Below are 22,538 nucleotides of genomic sequence, written 5' to 3'. Positions count from 1 at the left end.
GAAATAAATATTTTCAAGATTTTTCAAAAATAGCTAAATTATAACAATTTAAAACACCAAAAGGGGTTCCCGCCCAAAATGGGTTAAGCCTGATTTATGCTTTGTCATACAATGTTAACAGCACAGCAAAAATAGACGATCTACATTGTCACAATGCATCTCATCGGGACATGTAACCATGTATAAATCAAATATTCAGGCCTAGGCTATTTTTAAGACTTTTTGCCTAGAATGACATGCCCAAAACAGGGATGTCAGGTTTAATTCAACTTTCCAGACATCTGCAAATTAATGATGCCTATGTTTAAATTAGTGGTCACTTTCCCCCCCCCGCCCAATTTCATCTCGAGGGCACTCAAAGGATGATGATGACGATTCCCCATTCGAGTAAGTAGATGTTCTGATTTATTCATTTTGACTGGCTTTTTAAACACTAAGACACAATGAACACGTCAGGAAGCTGAGAAACAGAAGCATGACATGTTCTAGACTAGAGGGAACCTTTTCTGGATCAGTGTCCCTCTTGACAACCTCAAAAGCGTTGGCGGCCCAACCATCTGACCACTTAACAGTGACCGTCAACAGGTGGGCTTTTGGGGACCATTTAAAATGTAATGATCAATCAATTGATTGTGTTATGGCTTGGATAAATGGAACCAATGAAGTCCAATTTAAGTTCTTATTTATTGGCATCACAATGAAAGATCATTTTTCAAGGTTTTAAAGAAAAAAAAAATCATCATGTAATTTGTTTTACATTATCGTTTTAATAAAAATGTCATCATTAACACCGTAGTGTTTTTCCCAATAATTTGGTGGACCACTTGCAACACCCTCACATCCCACTGTTCGAATCACTGTTCGAGTGTTAACAGTATGATCAAATACCCAAAAGGTATACTGTGTGCATGATCCAAGAATACTCGCGCTTCCAAGGAAAGAGCAGAAATCAACATACAGCAGCAGAAGAATGGATGCCTTAATAACTTGCAATATGTACAAACATGCAACAGCAACGACCCTCATCCCAGAATAGCAGCTTATTCTCAGACAAATGACATACCCTCAGATCACACAAACACGCACACACACACACAGGTGGATGGAGGCTGGGACAAGCGAGAACAGGGGGTGGTGGGTTGGTGAGGTCAATCCATCTACCCTGAAACTCGTTCATTCATTTTGTAGTCGGCGACACAACGAGGCGCATTCCTGGAGGACATGAAACGGTAGCCTTCTTCGCAACAATGGACCCTGTTCATGGACATCCGCGATGTGACCCAAAGACAGCAGCCGAGAAACCAAAAACATGACATCTTATTTCCCATCAGAAAAAGGGTCAAACACACACACACAGATGTGAAAAGTGACAGGCTTGTCGAGCCTGACAGTGTGGCCAAAGGGAATGAATACAAACACAGCTCAGCTAACTGTACAGCACAGATAAGACAGTGTCCAGAGGGCCATGTCAGTGTCAGAGTGGAGTTCTGATAAGAGAAAGCTGTGGCCCCTGGGACTGTGCGAGGTGGGCCTGGGATAGTCCTTAATAGAAAAGGGGAAAAAATCCCATTTTGGGTCACAGAGGCCCCAAAAGGAGCCCAGGGGTCCTTCTGTCCCCATTAGTCTCAACATCTTTTTAATGGAAAAAAAAGGAGAATGAGGCTCCAGTCCAGGCCACAGTGTATTTCAAAAATCCTAAGAGAGAAAGAAGGAGAGGGAGGCAGAAAGAGAAGAAACAGCGAAACAGCACAGGTGATAAGAGCAGCAGCACACGTCTTAATACCAAAGTAAAAAAAGAGAGAAAGAAATATCACCATGTCAAACACCCTGTTAAACATTTCCTTTTAAACTTTTCTTTATTTTTAAACCTATCAAGTCTTATGGATTCATCCGTGACGGACACACGAGGCAGAGAGATCCCGGCCCGCAGATCATCACTGTGTTTTTTTGTAGTTTGTTTTTGGCAAAGTGTCGTTCCTAAAGGCGTACAGTGTTGATTCTTAGCGGCTGCACGTTCTTGCCGTTGGCGTGGCTTTGGCCGGGGCTGAAGTACGGGCACAGCTTGGCGGAGAACTTCTCCCGGTAGGTGTAGAGCCAGGACATGTCGTCGGCGTTGTAGAACACCAACAGGCCCTTGGGGTAGTCCAGGTAGACGCCCACCTTCTCCAGCTTGCTCTTGACGTTGAGGCGGGTCCAGGGCTCCGTGCAGGCGCTGTACTGGTTCCCGTCGTGCATGACGATGCAGTAGAAGCCGCGGCTGGGCTGGATCTGGATGCTGCCCTTGCGGCTGACCGTCTCGTTGGCCAAGCCGATCATCCACTGGGTCTTCTCCGACACCATCACCTCCCAGTAGTGGACGCCCGTGCCGAAGCCCTCCGCGCCGAGCACGGAGACCTCCACGTCGAAGCGACGCGGCGAGTCCTGCAGCGGCTGCGGGTGCAGGTTCCCGTAGGCCACGATGGTGCAGTCGTCCGACAGGATGAGCCTCTGGTGCGCCGTGATGGGGTCAAGGGTCAAGCCCGCCGGCACTGGGAGAGGGGGAATGAAAACGGACAACGTGAATGGAGGGAGCGACGGCGGGAGGTTAAGGCGAGCTAGCGAGAGTAGGATGCAGAAAGAAAGACAGTCATCAGTGCTTTTACCTAAAGCCAAATAAACGGTTGACTCAGATAAACAAGCCAATAACAGATAAGATAAGGTAGGATTGATCAAAAACAAAAAAAAGTTTACTGAGCGGGAGAAGAAAAAACAAACCCCACTTCAATGAGTAATGAGAAAGCTTAGGTAAACAGCACGCCTCCTGTACACATATTTGCTGTGTCACTCTTGTGCTTAATACTAGGTACGATGGGGTCGCGTGCCAAGAATAGCTGATCTGCAAACGCGCGATGCGAGCTTGTAGATTGGGACGGGACACCATCATACAACGAAGTATAAATCAGGCTTCATGAATCAGGCTTCATGTGTAGAATGACCGAATGTCACCAAGGAGGATGTATCAAGGACAGTCAGTGGAAATTAAATAAATATTGCAAACAATTTGCAATCAAACATACGAACCAGTGTGTTGTTTGTGTGCACACACACACACACACACACACGTGTGCTTGCGTGCGCGTGCGAGCGAGTATACCCCATGGACACCAGGAGGACAAGAGGCTCGTTCATGTGTCTCTAATGGGGATCCTTTAATAAACATATAGTTTATTGTTGTATAATACAGTATGTTTGCTGCGTTCACACACATACACACACACACACTAGTGGCGACAAAATGTCCAAGCATGGTCAGCTACACTGTTGCTTGGTCACTGTTGGAAGTGATGCTGAAGCCGCACTGCGTAAGAGAAAAGGCTAGGGTTAAACAAGAAAAGAATGACCAGCAGCTGATTTTCAGGAGAGTGGAATTGTGAAACAAAAACATAGGACTGATTGACGCTACAGTGCGTCAATGGATCGCTTTTTTTGGTAGAGTGTCACATCTGCCTGTCACGCATTGACATGGGTAGGCTGTCAATTTGCAGCTTCATGTTGCTGGCTTCCATTGAAAATGACTTGTAGCCTGTTGCTTTGTCACGACTAGTGTAAACAGCACTAGTGTGTGTGTGTGTGTGTGTGTGTGTGTGTAAAGTGTGTGAGTGAGTATACACTGTGTCTGTGACCAAGTATAGTTTATTTCTACATCTACTGTTGCATGATTGTATTAATAGTTCATTGTTGTGCACTTCTAAAATCTCTGCTGCTGTATTGTCTTAGCCTGGCTAATAAGCCAGACTCAAATCACACGGTCGTGTGGTATTTGAGTCTGGAGAGGCTGTGTATGGATCTTGTTTCCCGGGGGGGCGGGTTGAAACATTTTCTCTTTGACGCAATTGGTCAGAGCTACTGTCAGTCAAAGGTCTCAAGCATTGAAAGTCACTGTACCAAAGCCCGCCCATAGTGCATACCGTGTCCCGATTGGCCGCCCCAGTTCTCTGGTGTAGGAAATGGGCGTACAATTGAGCCTCTCCAGACCGTAATCCGCCGGCTGGCAATTTATTTTTGCCAACGGCTGATTCGGTCTGGTTTATTAACCAGGCTAGTATTGTCTCACCCTGCCCTATAATATGAACAGGGAAGTTACTGAAGACATTGATAGTCTCTCTCTCTCTAAGTCGTCCCTCAGTCACTACACGGAAACTGTAATGTGGCAGTTCAACCACATGATCATACTCATCATGCCCTGAGGAAGAAGATGGTGGAAGGCTTGTTCTCATGAACCCTCTGACACTCTACTTCTTATAGTATTTCAGGAAGTACGATGACTTCTGGCCGAAACTGCACTGTGGTACTTTTGTTATTTAATGTCATATAGATTAACTATGGTCCAGAGAAGGTGGAAAAAAAGGAGGATATAAATGACCACAGAGTTCATTCAAAGTCAAGTGTTCCCCAGAGTCCAAACGAGCAGCAATGTCATACCAAGGTATGCAAATACTAGTGGAGCAGAGAGCAGTAATTACAGCTGTGGGAGGTGAACGGCTCCCACAGGCCCAACGCTGCTCTGTGAAGGATATATGGGTTAGGGCAGTGGTTCTCTACCGCCCCCACGGGGCACCACCACCACCACCACCAGGGGGCAACTGGAAAACAGAGTGAAAGTGGAAAAAATCATAGATTGATTAAAATTCAATAAGATTATTGTGACAATTTTACCACTTTCAAAATGGCATGCTTATTTGGGGCATGTCATACCAGTCAAAGACATTTTAAAATCACAAATCTACAAGCTGTGCGACCCCCCCCAAGCTATGGCTACTTGGGGGTCCATGGCATGGAAAAGTTTGAAAACCACTATGCTGGGGCCCTGGAGCGCTGATGGTCTAGGACAGGGATTCTCAACCTGGGGGTCCCCAAATTATAAAAAAAAAGAAGGCGGGGGGTGGGGGGGGGTTCTATTATTAAGGTTATTGTAGCAGTCAATTTGTATTGGTGGTGGGGCAGGGGTGTCGCGAGACATGGACAAAGCATTATCGGGGGTTCCCAGCCAAAAACGTTGAGAACCCCATGTCTAGTCTAGTGCCAGTGGTTAAGGCGACTAGGCGAGTATTATAGGCTCTGATGCAGCCTGAACAAATCTGGGGTTAGACAAGGAGCCCTGCTCTCAAACAGTGACCGTATCGCCTCTGAGTAGCACAGGGTTCAAGTTCAGCCAGTCATCATGAAGCCACATCAGGAACAACAATACAGGCCTGTGTCCATGCACTCTCTTGCAAATCCAGAGAGCCAACTCAGAATCGAGTGGGAGGGGGATTTTGTACTGGATGTGTGCACTTCCTCTAGAATTTATGTCAGTCAGCATAAACGAGCATGGAGGGGTGGTTATGCGACTGGCCAGTGAGGGAAAGGGGGGGGGGGGGGGGGTGTCTTCTCCAGTAAATGACAATGCCAGTGTGTGTTACACTTTCAGTTACAGGCACTGCCAGCTGGATGAGTGAAAACAGGCACCAGGTTTGTGAGGAGCCAGCCTGTTAGTTACTCCCAAGAAAGCATTCAACAGAGAGATAGGGAGAGAGAGAGTGAGAGAGAGGGGGGGGGGGGGGGGATAGAGAGAGGGGGGGGGGGGGGGGGGGAGACAGAGAAAGACCGCAAGAGAGAGGGGAAGAAAGGTTAGAAAGAAATAGAGAAAGAAAGACAGACAGACAGACAAAATTACTTTGTCCTGTCTCACTGGCAGCTACTGGTGATGAATTGGAAGCAATTGTTCCATATGGCAGCCAGTCAATGAAGGCCAAGAGAATGCCATGCCTCCATGCCAGGAGGGTTAGGCTAAAAATGAGAGAATTGATCGACGGAGTGAAATATTCCTCTGTGCATTACTTTAAGTAATCTTCTGTGAGATTGAGTGATGGCCATAGGCAGGGGGGGGGGCGGGGGGGTTAGCTCCTCCGCAACATTCCGACTCCAACAGTTCTAACAGTTCCAGACATCCATAGCTCATCAGAGGACAATAACGGCTTACAGTACAAGCATCCCAGCAATGTTAATGCAGGTTGGGATTAGTTCTCACGCTGTGATATTTCATCATCTGGGTCAGATATCCTGCTGCTGAATGAAATTATAATGAACTGTCCAGAGTGACCCCCGACTGCATTCCTCACTTAGAGGACATGCTTGGTTTATATGAACCTTGAGAGTTTGTGTTGAACTACAACCACTGTGCACTCATCGAGTTACCCTGTGGACGCAGTTAGGCCTTTCGCAGGCACTCGTGTGTATAATGTTCCAGTAATGTCCTGTGATACATACCTGGTGAAATGTCCTGAAACAGAGACTTCCATATTGTGTACTGTAAAGGCCCCATGTACTTGGATGTCGGGAAATCTTCATAGGTCAGATTGGTCTCATGTATCTTCCCTTTAATCCTATGACAGAAAACAGATCAATGATCATTATTCTATGCATGTCCTTGGGTTTTGTGTGTGTGTGTGTGTGTGTGTGTGTGTGTGTGTGTGTGTGTGTGTGTGTTCGCTACTGGCTCAAGTCAATGGGTCTGGTTTGTGTCTGGTCTGAACGTGGATTCGTTGACATTAACAACTGGGGAAATGTGTTGTGAATGTCTGTGGCTATCATTCCACAGCAACAGACATCATTAGTAAGAGGAGGGCTCAGGTCTGCTGGTGTTGAGACTAGTATGAACTGTGAACACCCACACATAATGGGCTGAAGAGAGTTTAGGACCATATTGGGACTCCAGAAAATAATATAAAACCTATTGTAAATTGCTAGGCTGATTAAAATGCTTCGCCTGAAAGTTAAAAATAAGAAAACCCACCAGGGATGGTTCAATTAAACCACCCCCACAGATTAAACATTACGGCTGGTTTACATCAGGCAAAGAGACACCATCTGCTCAGAGATTAGCCCATTCTGTTGTTCAAACGTTTTACTTTCTCCAAAATGTCTGGAACCCTGATGATGAAACAGTATGAGATGAACAGGCACCATCATAATAATGATATCTGGGTGCTTGAGTCCCAGACATATTATATGGTTAAATATGCTAACGTGTGATATCCTAGCGTCCCTATTCTGGGACGCTCATTATATACACTGTAGGTGAACAATCAGCAAAAATAAGCGAAAAAGGCAATCTGCAATGTGTCACAATGCGATGCGTTGTGAGTCTGACCTTGTACAGCTGCAGTATTCGGTGAAGAGATGTGGAAAAAGGGAGTATAGACCCCTGAGAGACCTCAATCAATGAGGTATAAAAGGTTTAAATGGTTAAATAGGCTGTAGTGGCATGGTGAAGTGTTCTGTAATTTTCCTTGAGGGGATTCTAGGTTCTAAATTATGTGTTAAATTGTTGTTAAACAACTTTAATTTCCAAGAAGTCTACACAGTTAGAATGTAGAAGAATTGTAATTTTGATCATCGTTTGCCTGTTATCTCTCCTATGGCATCACATCAATAGAGCATGGAATTGCAGACAAAATCGTACCCAGCAATAACAAAATATTCTAAGTCTTGGGTCTTGGGTCCTAGGCTAAATCTCATCAAAATAATGGTGGTCCTTGTCTCAAATGCCAAATAAATAGACAAAGAAAAGGGTTGAAAACCACTGCTCTAAGATACTGAAAGTGACACTGAAAACATGTGACAAATTTGGAATATCTTTGAAACATTTGAACGACCCCTGGCACAAAATCCTTTCAGATGGGGGTCAGCAGAATTAATTTGGGGATCCTTGACAAGAAAAGGTTCGAGAACCACAGGAGTACAGTAATGATCCGAGCAAACCTCTCGGATGTGACGGCCACGCCCTCCAGGAAGTCGTGGCGCCCCGTCTCGCTGAGGCGCTCCTGCAGCATCTGTATGCCCTCCTTGACGTCGCGCAGCTGCTGACTGTAACGCTGGATCTTGTGCTCTATGTCGGCGAACTTGCGCGCCGTGTCGATCTCCAGCTCCTCCAGCATGCTCTTCTGGCGCTCGCGCAGGAACCGGTGGAGGCGCTCGAACGCATCGCCGATGGTCGCGCGGAGACCTTTCGCCGACGACTGGAAAATGACAAGAGGGCGGAGATGGTGAATTTGTGCGACTTGTTTTACCAGAGTAAAAGCAGCAGAAAAAAGCTTTGGCATCCAAAATAGTACCAAAGTAAAAGTACGTACATTTGTGAAAACAAATTGCATATAGTAGAAATATAAAGTACTGAGAAATTGACACTCAAGTTAAGTAAAAAATACAAATACATAAAAATTGTACTTTAAGTGCTTAGTTACTTTCCACCACTGAATTTGTGCAAAAGGAAGAAAAGAAAAGCTTTCATGCAAAGTTCCTTTTGATGCAATATGAGGCTTTGAACAGTGGCTGGCTTCATTAAAGTGTTTCAGTCGCTACAGTGGCAGACTCTTAATTGGACATGACTCCATATCCCCGGGGCTTGCAATGTGCTTTAACAACATAAACATTATGTAAACATTTATTCATTCATTCTGCTCCTACGTGCATTGATTTTGTGAGCGCCATCTCAGTTCAAACTGATGGACAAGCACACGGGTGCAGCATAGCGTATCGTTTCGTTGAGGCCATTAGTACATTTTTTTCCAGAGGAAACTTAACAGGCGTAATCAGACAGGAGCTGCGAGGGAAAACCCCTGTGTGTATGAAGGTGGGTGATTAGAAGAACGGCAGACTGGAAGATTAAAACAATGCTATTACTGTGCCGAGGGAGAGAGGGCTGCAAGTTCAGGAGAAGGAAGAGAAGTTGCGGGAATTGATTTTGTTGAAGGGGGTAAATGAGAAGCCGGACATCAGAGGGAATGAATCATCAGAGACTGAGCGTGTCAGAGAGGGAGACAGAACAAAGGGGGGCAGATGAGAGAGAGAGAAGCAGCACCAGACCTACTGACCAAAAGGAAATGCAACAGCACCCCTATACAGAAATAATAACTAGTTAAAATAAATAAAATCTACAAGATTGTCTATTTCAACAATTTTTCATTACACCATTGTGTGACAAAGCATAAAACGGGGCTTAAGTTGTAATAGATTCACACACACACACACACACACACACACACACACACACACACACACACACACACACACACACACACACACAGACACAGACACACACACACACACACACACACACACACAAGATTATATTGTGACATTAATAGTTTTAGAACAGTAAAAAAAAAGGATAATTATCTCAATGTGTTGTGAGATTGTAGATCGGCTATTTTTTACTATGATTAGAACCAGAAAAAAGACAACACTTACTACTGTAATCACAACATTACAAAATATCAAATCCCAGGTGATAGAATCTAGTCTCATGTTACAATATCAACATATTGCCCAATATGCCCAACCCTATTTTAGGCAAGAAACTTAATTTGTGTTCTTGCCTAAAATAGGGCTATTAACAGCAGAAATTCTACTAAAGTAAGGTATGAATTTGTATGAGGATCTCTCTCTGTGCATCCGTTAAGTGTCCGCAAAGACCAAAGATCTCAATTTAGAACTCCTCACAAGAGGAGCTGGATTCTGGAGCAATGTGACCCAAGGCTTCATTACTCCTGCCTAAAGAAAAAAGAAAATCAATCACCATCCAACCCCATTCGTGTTCCTTCTCAAACCAAGGGCAAATATTCTCTCTGTGTTCCAGAGGGAGCCCGTTAATATCCCTACTGTGCAGGCACAGAGGGCTGTGACATCAATGTGGGACGCGCGTTCCCCTTGTCTTCCCACCTGGGATTGCTAATGACAAAGAGGAGAAAGAGATTGTGAACCGCAGCGACTCGGCATTCACTTTAAACCGACGTGTCCGTCTCTGTCTGGCCCGGGCAGGCTGCGAAGGTTGCTGGGAAGGCAATTGAAGCCAACAGAACGAAGAGGGTTTGCTGGCTGCCTTTGAGGGAACGAGAATGGGACACGATGTCTCTCGGTCCGTCAGACCGCGAGGCACTCCAGAGCACAAGGCCGGCATGGCCCATTATAGAGGAGAGCCGGTGTCACTGGATAAAGCCCATTCACAGTAGATATTTTTGACGGGTAAACAACTGAAAGGTAATAACATTGATTGTGTCCGTGTTTCATTTAGGTGTAGCACATGGGGTTAGCATTATGCTATGCTTTAGCTATTGAAAAATAGCAGATCTACAAGCTCATAGCGCGCCAGCGAGTGACGCGCTATGAGCTTGTAGGTCTGCTATTTTTTTTAAATTGAAGAACCACTGACATAGAAACATAGCTTTTTCAGAAAACTCAGGATGTAGAAGACATTTTTTTAATCTGATCTCAGGTCAAAATGGGTTAATGAAACCTATCCATGATTAACCATCAAAGTATATCTGCTGGGAAAAGGCTACGTTACAGGGCTACATCTTCCATTGCAGTGGATCCCTAACTCCGGTTATCGGGACACCCAGTACTCCTGGTTTTCCATTCTATCAGGTCGCCCCAACCAGTCTCAGAGTTAGACGGGTTAGAATTACATGGGACAAGGGCATTCGGGTGGTGCAGGGGTAAAGTTCCTTTCCACCACCAGCCGAGGAGACTGATTGTGCTTCGATTGCCTCCAGCTTGGCCGAGCACTCGTGGGTGGGAACCCGGCAGGGGAGAGAAACGATCTCTACACCCTCCCCAAGACCCAAGCAGGGGTTACAGCACAGGTGCAACAGCAGTTAATTGAACAGATCGATTTAGTTGATTGTAACAAACAATTGATAACGTAATAAAATAATTGATTGATAATAAATCCCCACTTTGGGCATGTAATGAAATGAGATAAGTATACTGTATGTGCGCGCACACACACACACACGCACACACACACACACACACACACACACACACACAGAACATACTGAAAAACGCACCAGCATGGGTGCGGAGACACTCCATTGTCAGCCTCCTAAATGCATCAGAAAGATGGAAAGATCAATTTTAGTCACACTGTGCCCACCCCCGTCCAGCCTCTACAAATGGACGTAAACGTAATGAGTTGGTGATGCTGATTTACTACGGGGGGAGCAGCAGATGGCTGAAAAGAAAGACCTACAGATGAATCACGGTCAGCTAGTCGATGCCACAAATGGACTGAGCCTGCATCTGCCTCTCTGTTAGTTAGGCTGGCAGAAGGTCCTGCAGTAGTGCAGGACTCTGACCGACAGACTGACAACCACAGTGCTGTGACAGGGGACAGCCACACGTAAACAGAAAGAATGACAGATAGCTGTGACGGCAGAGAGACAGCCACACAAACAGAAAGCGTGACAGATATCTGTGACGCCCTCGCTGTCAGACAATACAATAGCTCAGCGTCACCACAGGGGAGAGATGAGACGGGGGAGGAAAGGAGGAAAACGTACAGGATTGACTAAACGCTCATGTGCCACTGATTAAAACAAGATGTCAAGATTAAAACGGCTGCTCAATAATCCAATTTACTAGTTGAAATGTCACGTGGTTCTTTTAAAGTGACTCAAATGGACACATTTGCCCGGTTTGAGGAGCGTTCAGGTACCTTTGTCTCGGTGAGTTGTCTCTGCAGGAGCTGCAGGGCCTCGGTGTGGCCCTTCTCACTGTCCTGCAGGGTGGCCAGCTGTTCCTTCATCTCCCTCTGCAACACACAACACACAACAACTCCACATGAGAAACTGGAACTCACAAATATAATCCATTACATTGGAATTATACTGGAAGGATGTATTTAACCACTGCAGTCCTACATACTTTGTATGACGACTCGACGAGTAGGAGAAAAAAAAATGTAATGTGTGTGTGTGTGTGTGTGCGTGCACTGTATGTGTGAGAAAACCACAACATGTCGTATTGTGATGTGCTGTCAGCTTGTAGACTGAGCTGGCAGATTGTGAGCTCATGTAGCGTATTGGCAACACTTTATCCTCATCTTGCAGAAATCTGTTTAACTTGCCTGAATTGTCATTTTATAAGTGTCACTTTTTCCAAACGACGGAGCTCTCATTTGGGAACAAAGTCCTACATGAAACGGTTTTTTACTGTGCTTGACTTATTTAGTCAGAGGAAGGAGAGGTCATTTGATTTGTAAGAGTGAATACACAGTTCCCTTAGCAACAAGTTGGCTATAGAGTACAGACTCCAAAGGTCCAAGTTCTCTTCAAGGTTGGACTCTCCTCGTTCTGGCAGCTCAGTGGGAGGTTCAGGTGTCTCAGACACCTCCTAGCCCTAAAGGGCTTCCATGACTTATTGATTAAGGTAGACTGATTGTATTAACAGCTCGGCACGCTAAGTCACAGCACAGCAAATGTCAAGTCAGGGACGGCAAGAAGGTGGTGGCGGCAGTAAGGAAAAACAGAAAGAGAAGGTTTATTCAGAGGAAAATGAGCTCTCTGGAGATGGAAACTGGGTCTCGTCTCTAGTCAGCCAACCCCACACATAACCAGTGATTCTCTGGGTCTGGTCTCTAGTCAGCCAACCCCACACATAACCAGTGTTTCTCTGGGTCTCGTCTCTAGTCAGCCAACCCTACACATAACCAGTGTTTCTCTGGGTCTGGTCTCTAGTCAGCCAACCCCACACATAACCAGTGTTTCTCTGGGTCTGGTCTCTAGTCAGCCAACCCCACACATAACCAGTGTTTCTCTGGGTCTGGTCTCTAGTCAGCCAACCCCACACATAACCAGTGTTTCTCTGGGTCTCGTCTCTAGTCAGCCAACCCCACACATAACCAGTGTTTCTCTGGGTCTCGTCTCTAGTCAGCCAACCCCACACATAACCAGTGTTTCTCTGGGTCTCGTCTCGAGTCAGCCAACCCCACACATAACCAGTGTTTCTCTGGGTCTGGTCTCTAGTCAGCCAACCCCACACATAACCAGTGTTTCTCTGGGTCTGGTCTCTAGTCAGCCAACCCCACACATAACCAGTGTTTCTCTGGGTCTGGTCTCTAGTCAGCCAACCCCACACATAACCAGTGTTTCTCTGGGTCTCGTCTCGAGTCAGCCAACCCCACACATAACCAGTGTTTCTCTGGGTCTCGTCTCTAGTCAGCCAACCCCACACATAACCAGTGCAAACACAACATAGCCACTACTATACTTTATAATAAAAGAGCCAGTAATCTATAAACTCAAAATGAGTTGCATTGTGAGCTTTAAAAATCACATCCGTGTGAAGTAAGTGACAGAAATGACAGAGTTACCGTGTGGGGGTCCCTCTACTGTACTGTACTGGCCCTGTACTGTACTGGCACACCCGAAATCACGATATATACAGTTAATGTGTGTTAGGTTGCACACAGGTGGTGAGAAACAACCATGCTATTTTCGTGTTCATACCCAGCCAGCCAGCCACACACAACACAGTCACTTAAGGAAGTGGTTGCACCACTTAAAAAAAGAAAGTTTTCACCTAAATGGGGCCATGAGGTTGAAAGTAGTTAACATTAGGGCTAGATATTGCCAGAAAACTCACAATAATTATGCCAATACAATACTACGTTTGCCAATACAAAATTCCACAATATACATGAAGCCAAAACAAAATAATGGGCTTTGAGAGTGGCAGGGACTAGGGTTTACACTACCATTTTTCATGTCCTCCTTGGTCTCATCTTTCTCCATTACCAGAATGTAGGGTAAGCTCAATGCAATACAAATGCAGACATTTTATTAAAAAAACGCAAACAAACCCCCCCCCCACACACACACACACACACACACACACACACACACACACACACACACACACACACACACACACACACACACACACACACACACACACACACACACACACACACACACACACACACACACACACACACACACACACACAGAGAGAGCTGAAAGGACCCATCAATATGACAGGCATCACTGATACAAATCCTGATATTGTGAGACAGCCCTAGTTAAAATGCCATCTTGCCCTTTGTATTCACAACCTGCCTGTTTGCTAAATGTGGTCTGTGTGTCATGCAGCCTGTGTGTCACCTGTCCTGTAATCCTGAGGGACAACCACTGCAGAAGAAAAGCTTCAAATGGTACCGTCAGTTTAGTAGGGTCATTAAAAACAGCCACCACTCATGAATACCAAAATAGAGAGGGATGTTTTTTCTTTTCTTTTAAATAAACGTTTTTTGAGAGGGTACAGAAAGGGCTGCCGTATAGCATCAAATTCTACCCACTTGGGCAGAAAACCAGCCGGCACAAAACAAAACAACAGCATTGACATTCAGAGAATCCTTGACCTCAATTATGAGCTAGAAAATTAAAGGCAGATAAAATATGGGCTGTTGGAAATAAAGCACTCCCCTCCCCTTTCAAGGACAAGGAAAACAATCCGTACTGCAGTCAGAGAGGGAACGTGACTCTCCATGTTAATAATAGGAGTGCAGCAGGATCAGCAGTCTCTCATCTGCGGTGGGTCAAAGGCCTCTCCCACCGGCAGATGAAGGAAGAACCATCAGTGCTTGTTGTCAGAGCTGTCTAGCCTAAAAGGACAACTTTTATTGGTGAAGGTTCCGATTCATCGAGAAGCCTGTATATTTCTTGTGTATAATTTATATACAATTTATAATCACTGAATAAATAGTGATGATTCTTTATAATTGACTTCTCCCTACAATAGTGTCGCACAAAATAGATCAGTTTGGCCTAATATTATTATATTGACATCAGTATCGGAAATATGATTTTTTTTTACCAATACAAAAATGAGACAATCTCACAATGCATTGATTTGCGGTGTGACACATTGGTTAAATAATAAAGTTCAGATCATGTATAATTAAAGTTAAATGTTCTATTCATATATTTAGTATAAAAAGCGTATTTTTATTTATACTGTACATGTTTTCTTGTGAGTTCTCTGTTCTAGTAATAGAGGGTATACGTGTGACATCATCATGAAACCAGGAAGTTATGCGGGAACGCCTACTGACTGAGTGCCAAAAAAAAATCTTTCTAGCATTGACAGCTCATACATCCAAACAGAAAAGTCCAATATGATTGCATTAAACGACGTTAAACATTAAACTCACTTTGCCACTCGATTTGCCATTTACTTTATGCATGCGCATACCCTCTATAGAACAAATCTAAGTTATTCAAGGTGATTAGAAAATGTTAACTCTTGGACAAATACAAATTCGGCATCAGACCCAAAATCCGCCATTGGTCATTGAGGTTCTCACACTTCATGTTGCAATCCTGTTTCTAGATGCATCAATGACGTATGAATCGTATGAAGGTTACAGCCGGATCCGTCACCCATTCACTTAATAGAGCCATTGAGTAGAATATAAAATGGAATTTCAGAAAAAAGCATTTCAGAAAATATAAACGTACATGCTTATTGGCAGTTTGCATGCAAAGTTTGACACCGATTGGTCCAGCGGTTTGTGAGATTAGCTCCAGACACACAGACTGCTTTTTAGACAGACGGCTAGCCTTTCGCAGAGCCACATAAAACTGCCACAAGGTATTGTATTTTTTTTCTGGTGAAAATATTAGTTCTATAACATGGGGTGATACAGTATAAATGGGATTCCCTGACAGCAATGTTTGTTATTTTTCACCGGGATACATTTTAACAAACCATGCAGAGCAACTGTATAGAATATAGAATTTTTGGCAGATATCCGATAACTATATATTATTATTTCCATGGTCAAATCGATCGATGATAATATTGCAACACAACTTTTCAGTGGGCTTTACCTTACACTAAATACACTTGTTATACAAGTGGCTTGGTATACAGTGTGGGATAGGGTACAACATATTACTACAACACAAAAATAAAACGGTCAAATACAGTTTAAAATCAGTGGTTCCCAAACTTTTCAGGTCGAAACCCAAAAAAGACGTTTGCCCGGGACCCAGACTAGTGAAAATAGCAGCTCTACAAGTGCACAACAAGTCACTTTGCGTCGCATTGCAAGCTTGTAGATCGGCTATTTTCACTACTTAATTTGTTTTATTTTTATTCATGTTATTTCTTAGATTTGTTTATTTTAAAGTTTATACATTTTAATTTTTTCAATTAAAAATAAATCTTTTGAAGTATAATATATATATTTTTAAATGTAGCTAAATACAATGGGATTTTTACTCAAGTCGTGACCCGTAACCCATAAAGATTGGTCCTTGGTTTTTATGGTTCTCGAAAACGTTTGACTCGGGGCACACTTGTAAATATGTTTTTCATCCATGGCACCCCTGAATTACATAACTTACGTTACTTACGTTAGTTTATAGCACCTTACATCATTCATATTTTCCACCTAAGACACAGAATGTCATGAGGAAAACTTGGGTCTGGGAGAATATAAAGTTCCATTAGGATAGATTGAATATAACGTTATACTTGACATTGAACGAACCAGCCTCCCTATTCTGGGAGGAACATTCGCAACGCGTTGTGTACTGTAGATCGAAAAAGAACACACAACATACAGTGCAACTCAGGTCTGTTTTACTAAGTATAAAACGTTGTAATGTTTTATTATAATTTTTTCCCTTCTCCGTTAAAAGGTTAAAGCACTCATTGTTATGGTTTTAAATCTAAAACCAATTTCATCCTTTCTTGGCTTCTCTCATATTAGCAGCTCCAGAGTACAAGTTGGGAGGGGTGTGTGCACGTGGTGTGTGTGTGGTGGGGGGGGCGTACATTTCTTCAAGATGCTTAAAATTCCACAAACTTTCCTCACAGCTGCTAGCTTTATTAAATTCAGCCACTCGTTCACCGTTAAAAAGGCAGTTATTGGTTTCAAAGTGCCTGCACCAAAGTGGGAACAAAACATGCAAAGTCGCTGAACGTATAATGAAGTGCCTAAGGGAGGCACACACACACACACACACACACACACACACACACACACACACACACACACACACACACAGAGAAAAGGCAAAGAAAAAGTTATGACTCAAAGCCATCCTGAAGGGCATATAGTATGCACAGCACAGGCAATATGCTGCTCAAATTCATAATTCATTTTATTCCACTGAAGAACAGCAGCATCCACCCCTTTCATCCGCTTGTCATTAGGATACCCGTGCACACCCCAAAAGCACCTGCATAAACTGTGGTGCAAGTGATTTATACAAGGACAGTTTAGCATAACCTTCCTCGAGCTCAGATTGTAATGCTGTCAGGTAGCAGACAGCCGGGGTAAATAGGCTGCCTGCTGCCAGCAGTGAGCACACAGCATCCGCTGCCCACCGCAGACAGGTCTGCCGCTTTCATGAGCTGCTTGTAAATCACCATGGGCACGGGGTCGGAAAATATGCCGCCCATAGACAGCCAGTCCTTGCACCGAATGGGTGTGTCACTCACAAGGGCACCGTCATAAACACACGTGCAAACTTAAGTAGTTATCAGCTTGCACAGCCACACCAGAACATACTCTCAGCCTCCCTAGTCTCTAACACACACACACACACACACACACACACACACACACACACACACACAGGACAGAACCTTTCTCCACACTGCTGTCTGTCTGAGTGTGGAACAGCCTACCAGAGCATGTACAGTAGTTGATTCCATCACAGACAATGGTCTCAAGTCTTTAAACGCAGATTTTCATAGACATCTCCTGACCACCCCTCACACTGACTGTTGAGCTGCAGTGAACCGTATGATCGGCCAATGAACGCAAGTCGCATTTACTATGAAAACGTGCATTTCCCGTCAGTCCGTCCATCGGTTAATCACCATACGCCTACCTATATGGTCACATATCGTGACGTCATGTCTAGTCACCCATGCCTCCTGACATCACGTGGGATCTCCATATATGGGAAAATATGTAGTTGCACATAGACGACATTGTCAGGGGCCCTACCCCATATATGGGAATGTCAATATATGGCCATATCATTTCCCGTTGGTTTGTTCATCACCTAGATCTGCATATATGGAGCCGGCCAGCAACTCTACATCTGACCCCAAAGCTCAAACCCTTAGATAGATCTCCAATCTCCATATATGGAGCTGACCTGTTCTCACAGTCACATGACATTCCATATGTTGATCTGACCTCATCAAACCCTGTACACTAAAGACACGCTCCAATGGCCAGTACAAAATTCATTCCATAAGTTGATCTGACCCACCATGCCAAAGCGCCAGCACTCGTCCAGCAGTCTGCCGCCACTCCTTTAGGGCGAGGTCACTTCTCGCCCTCAGGGCGTCTTACTGGTCTTACTTGGCTATTGTTCACAATAAAAAAAACTAAATAAAAAAGCTTGTTAGCACAATAAACAGGGCATGCAGGTGTGTTGGGGATGGGCTTTTTCCGTTAAATGTGTACACTTGAAAATGATGCTGTCTGCTGTATATCGTAGCATGATGTCATATTTATAGATAACATTGCTGTGCATCATGGCGTACAGTAGCTCAACATGTTGCTCAAATGACATCCTTGAATCCAGCGAGCGAGCAGACAGAGGCAACAAGATGAACAGCTTAGTCATCACTCATCCGTCTTTCTGGAAAGGTAACTTGGTGACTGCTATTTACATAAGTGTAGATTAGAATACAAAGCCGCCGATCCACCTGCCTTTGAAGGACTGAGTGAGTAGGGTGGTTCGTATACCACCAGAGGCCTAAACGCTGGCACGTTTGCCAAAGGTCGCTTTGAAATGCCGAACAAGCGTGTAGCACTGCTACAGCAGCAGCACTGTTTTGAATGAAGCTCAATTAAATAATAATAATCTTTGAATAATTTAGGGTATATTATTTAGATTACATTTTCGGTTAATCAGCCCTAAACGGAAAGTGAATCATTTCTGTTACACACTTAAACATGCCGTGTCCTAAATGTGTGATGTGTTGCTTTAGCAAGAAAGGCTTGTACTGTACACTGGAGCAGTGAATCATTCTGCCCCACCCAGGGAGGATAAACCACTCTGTTCAACCTCAAGATGGGATTTCAATTACATCCGGCCAGAGAATAAAATAAATGATCAGTTATCAGAATGACGAGGGGACAGAACAAAAGACCAGACTACTACAGTTTTATTGCTGTCAAATAAATCCTGGTTCTCATGCATTAGTATACATTATATTGCACCAAATATTGCTGATCCATCGTGTTGTGCACCTGTAGATCTGTTTTCTATTGTTGGTCAATCGCATTATGAACTATGATTTTTGACGGAGGATAGACGTTTTCTGTCTTACCAGGTAGTTCAAGGCATTCACCCAGCTGCTGCATCTTTAGGCGTTACTAGTCCACTGTCCGTGATTCGATTAAATGACAAGGATGCCAATTCAATGATTAGCTTCCTAATAGGAAAACCAACAGTGCCATACCTGCGCACCAGGGTTTGGACTTTGGAAGCACTGGTCTAGAGACATCTATGATTCAATCAACACAAAGCATACCTGGCTAGCACAGTCAAGATCAAATGGAGGGAGAAAAGACAGAGAGTAGTTAATGATGGCTTCTTAAAGTCTGCTGACCCCACGTCCCCTGGAATTAGGTCACACACTAGTAGAGGAAACAAAAAGCTGCTGCTGCTGCTGCTGCCCCCCCCCCCTAGCGCGCACGCACACACAAAATGCACTTCTCTTCATCATCAGATAACACAGGATGACAAGTGAGGGGAGTATGAACTAGCTAGTGCATGGTCATGCCTTCCCAAAGACACTGTGACCCAACGCTCAGTGACAAACCAGGCAGGCAAGGGAGATGACACAGGCTGCAATGAAAGCAGCAGCCATAAATGGAATGAAATTGCAGGTATGAGACCACCACTAGTCTAGACACAGACTCATTTCATTGTGTGTCACTGTGTTTTAAGGAGCACCAATGTCAAAACACAGGCGATAGACTGCTGGAAGCAACACGCATTGTAAACACTGAGCTGAGCTCTCTACCAAAATGTTTTACACAAAGAAAGCACATAGCTAATACAAATAGAAATGTTCACCTCAATACAATGAAAGTGAAGCAAATCAGTAATGCAGTGAGTGATTAACGCAAGAAAATCCCAATCTGTGATTTGTGGAATACCATGAAAGGAGCACCGAGCACCCCATAATAGAGATCAATTTTCGGCACAATATCATGAGGTTTTGGTATTATCGTTCTAAAAACCTATGTTCCTACTAATCTTTTATATGGCCAACCAGTCTCATGGTGGACGCTTCTGAAGATGTTGCTAGCTTGGCCATTTCAAATACTCTTTAAACTTAAAATAAAAGATCCATCACTGTAGGGCTTGACATGGTGCAGGGCAACAGTGTTAAGTTACAAGCAGACGCTGGCCTCTATGGAATGCAAACCACTGAAATCAGTCTTAGCAACCGAGAACTTTAATCCATAGTAATGTGCTAGTTAGGCCGTAATCGTTTTGCTGCAGGCTACAATGACGAAATCATGTGAAATTATATCCCATGTTATCTGTAAGCAGGTTGGACAGTAAACGGATTACTGTCACCCTATGTGTAATAGCATAGCAAGCAACATATTAGAAACATACTGGGCTAACGAATGGTAAAAGTGTTACACTAGCCTGTGTCATACATGTACTGATATGTCATACATGTACTGATATTATACACATAAAAGAGTGGACATAAAAGGGCTGGGAATACACATGAACCTATAGCTGCAATTTGCAACTCTGGATTTTTTTAAATAATGGGATGAATCTAGAGTTGCAATACTCTCCATTGACTCCCCAGTCCCCACTTATCCAATAAATATTGTTTTGCTATAAGTTATTCATGCATCCCTCTTTTATCCATCCGGCGAGATGGGTTGCCACATTTTAGGAGCACCAAGTAACTCCTCCAGGTGCTCCTCTGAGTACTAGACCAAAAAGGTTGTGTGCAGCCCTGGACATAATGCATACATTTAACTTATTCTACTTTCTTCTACGTTTCTCTTTATCCTAAACGGGCCATATTTCTTATACATTTTGTGATTAAGTGGTTTAATTAGTAGCACCTAGTGCATCAGATTTTTACTAATTGCAGTATTGCACAAAGTTAGAGATGCGCCAATTGATATAGAGCCCCCTACTTCCAGCTTTCAGTGGAAGTGGCTGACCTTCCAGCAGCCAGTGACGTGCCAAGCTCACACACTAGATTAGAATCAAGGCGCCCTCTCCAACAAGGTTAATTGACCCACACAGTGCTGTGATGTGCAAATTGGTGAAAAGAAAACCGTTCACGCAAATGTCATCATTCTGAATTTCTGGAAAAAATAAACGTGGGATAAAAAAAAAAGAGAAGAAGAAATGTCCAAATACTGTATAACCTTGGAAACCGTTAATAGAGGTTATGCGTGTGACAATGACATCATCATCATAACCGGCAGGAATTTTTGGGTATGCACTTTATGCATGTGCATACCCTCTATACATTGTCCCGCCAAATAAAGGCTGTGTTTCGGAAACACAGATGACACCTTTGGCCACTACAGTTACTGAGAAATCAAGTCAGTGTTTAGGGGTACTGTCCTTACTAGAGGTTTAGTAACTACTAGTTAGTATGTAACTAGTGGGTTACTAAAGTGTGTTGCACCACGACTGTATAAACTGCAAAACTTAACTAGTAGTGTGTAGACTGTTCTTAAAATAATGTAGTCGCATAAAATCTCTTATGCGACTAATTGTCAACAAAGAACCATTCAACCCATAGACTACAGCACAACATGTTGTGCAGACCACATTGATTTCAACTGTTGTGCTGTAGGTCTGCTGCTACCATGTCTGTTATCTTCATAATCATAATGCTGCCTCTCTTGAAAGAGTCTGGCATAGATGTCAACGTCATCATAATTTGGACGTCGCTGTCCCATTCATAATGTATTTTGGGTCCCGAGGAGACATCAAATTTAACTTTTGGATCCAGAGCTTAAAAGGTTTGGGAACCACTGATCCAAATTGTGCGTCACATTTCCTGCATAAGTAGGCCTACCTCACAAGCACCGGATGCCATGCCGAGCGCAAACTTCCTCCTTAATAGGGGCCGGCTATAACCAAGTCATTGGCCCCCAGGGGCCCAGACTTAAAAGAACAAAACTTCATAAACAACAACTGAACTCATGGCAACAAAACAAAACAAAGAAATGCTGTCTCAAGCTATAAACTCCAGTGTTTATTCCGAGACATCAAGTTGAGCTCAAGCTGTGTGTGCCTTGTATCCTATCCGGTGAGTTTTCCCCTAGCATCAGCAGAGCCAACAGCCTCTCTCCACGGGAGACGCCATGTCCCTGTAGCCCGAGATCAGCAGCCAGCAGCCAGCTGAGCTGACTGAGCAGGAATGACTGAGAACTCTGGAGCTCGGACCCACAGCATCTGCCTCCAAAATAACAGCGCCCTGCTGAGTTAGAGGCAGCGCTGAGCGTCGCTCAACGACAATAACGGATTCCAAATGTCAAGATAAGTTATTTTCAGACAGTGACATTGCTGTAGAACAAAGTATGATAAACTAGGCTTGAAAGGAGTGTGTGTGTGTGTGTGTGTGTGTGTGTAATTGCCGACTAATCATGCAAAATGTTATGCTTAACTTAAATTGTATTTTTATTTCAAATTGGAAAC

General features: G+C 43.9%; 1 protein-coding gene across 1 annotated transcript in view; it reads right to left on the bottom strand.

The window, feature by feature from the left end:
• The window catches only part of trim62.1 (tripartite motif containing 62, tandem duplicate 1), a 39,583-nt gene continuing 17,045 nt past the window's right edge, over positions 1 to 22,538 (bottom strand). Inside the window, exons 2-5 of the mRNA XM_083770443.1 lie at positions 11,519 to 11,614; positions 7,783 to 8,039; positions 6,289 to 6,404; positions 1 to 2,528 (exon numbers count right to left, since the gene is read on the bottom strand). Of these exons, the coding sequence (XP_083626569.1) occupies positions 1,978 to 2,528; positions 6,289 to 6,404; positions 7,783 to 8,039; positions 11,519 to 11,614 (1,020 nt within the window). The 3' untranslated portion in view covers positions 1 to 1,977. The remainder of the gene's footprint in view (positions 2,529 to 6,288; positions 6,405 to 7,782; positions 8,040 to 11,518; positions 11,615 to 22,538) is intronic.

Source organism: Protomyctophum parallelum (assembly GCF_964188405.1).
Source record: "Protomyctophum parallelum genome assembly, chromosome: 8".
Classification (NCBI taxonomy): domain Eukaryota; kingdom Metazoa; phylum Chordata; class Actinopteri; order Myctophiformes; family Myctophidae; genus Protomyctophum; species Protomyctophum parallelum.
The sequence above is the reverse complement of the archived record's forward strand: the minus strand, read 5'-3'. Positions and strand labels throughout refer to the sequence as shown.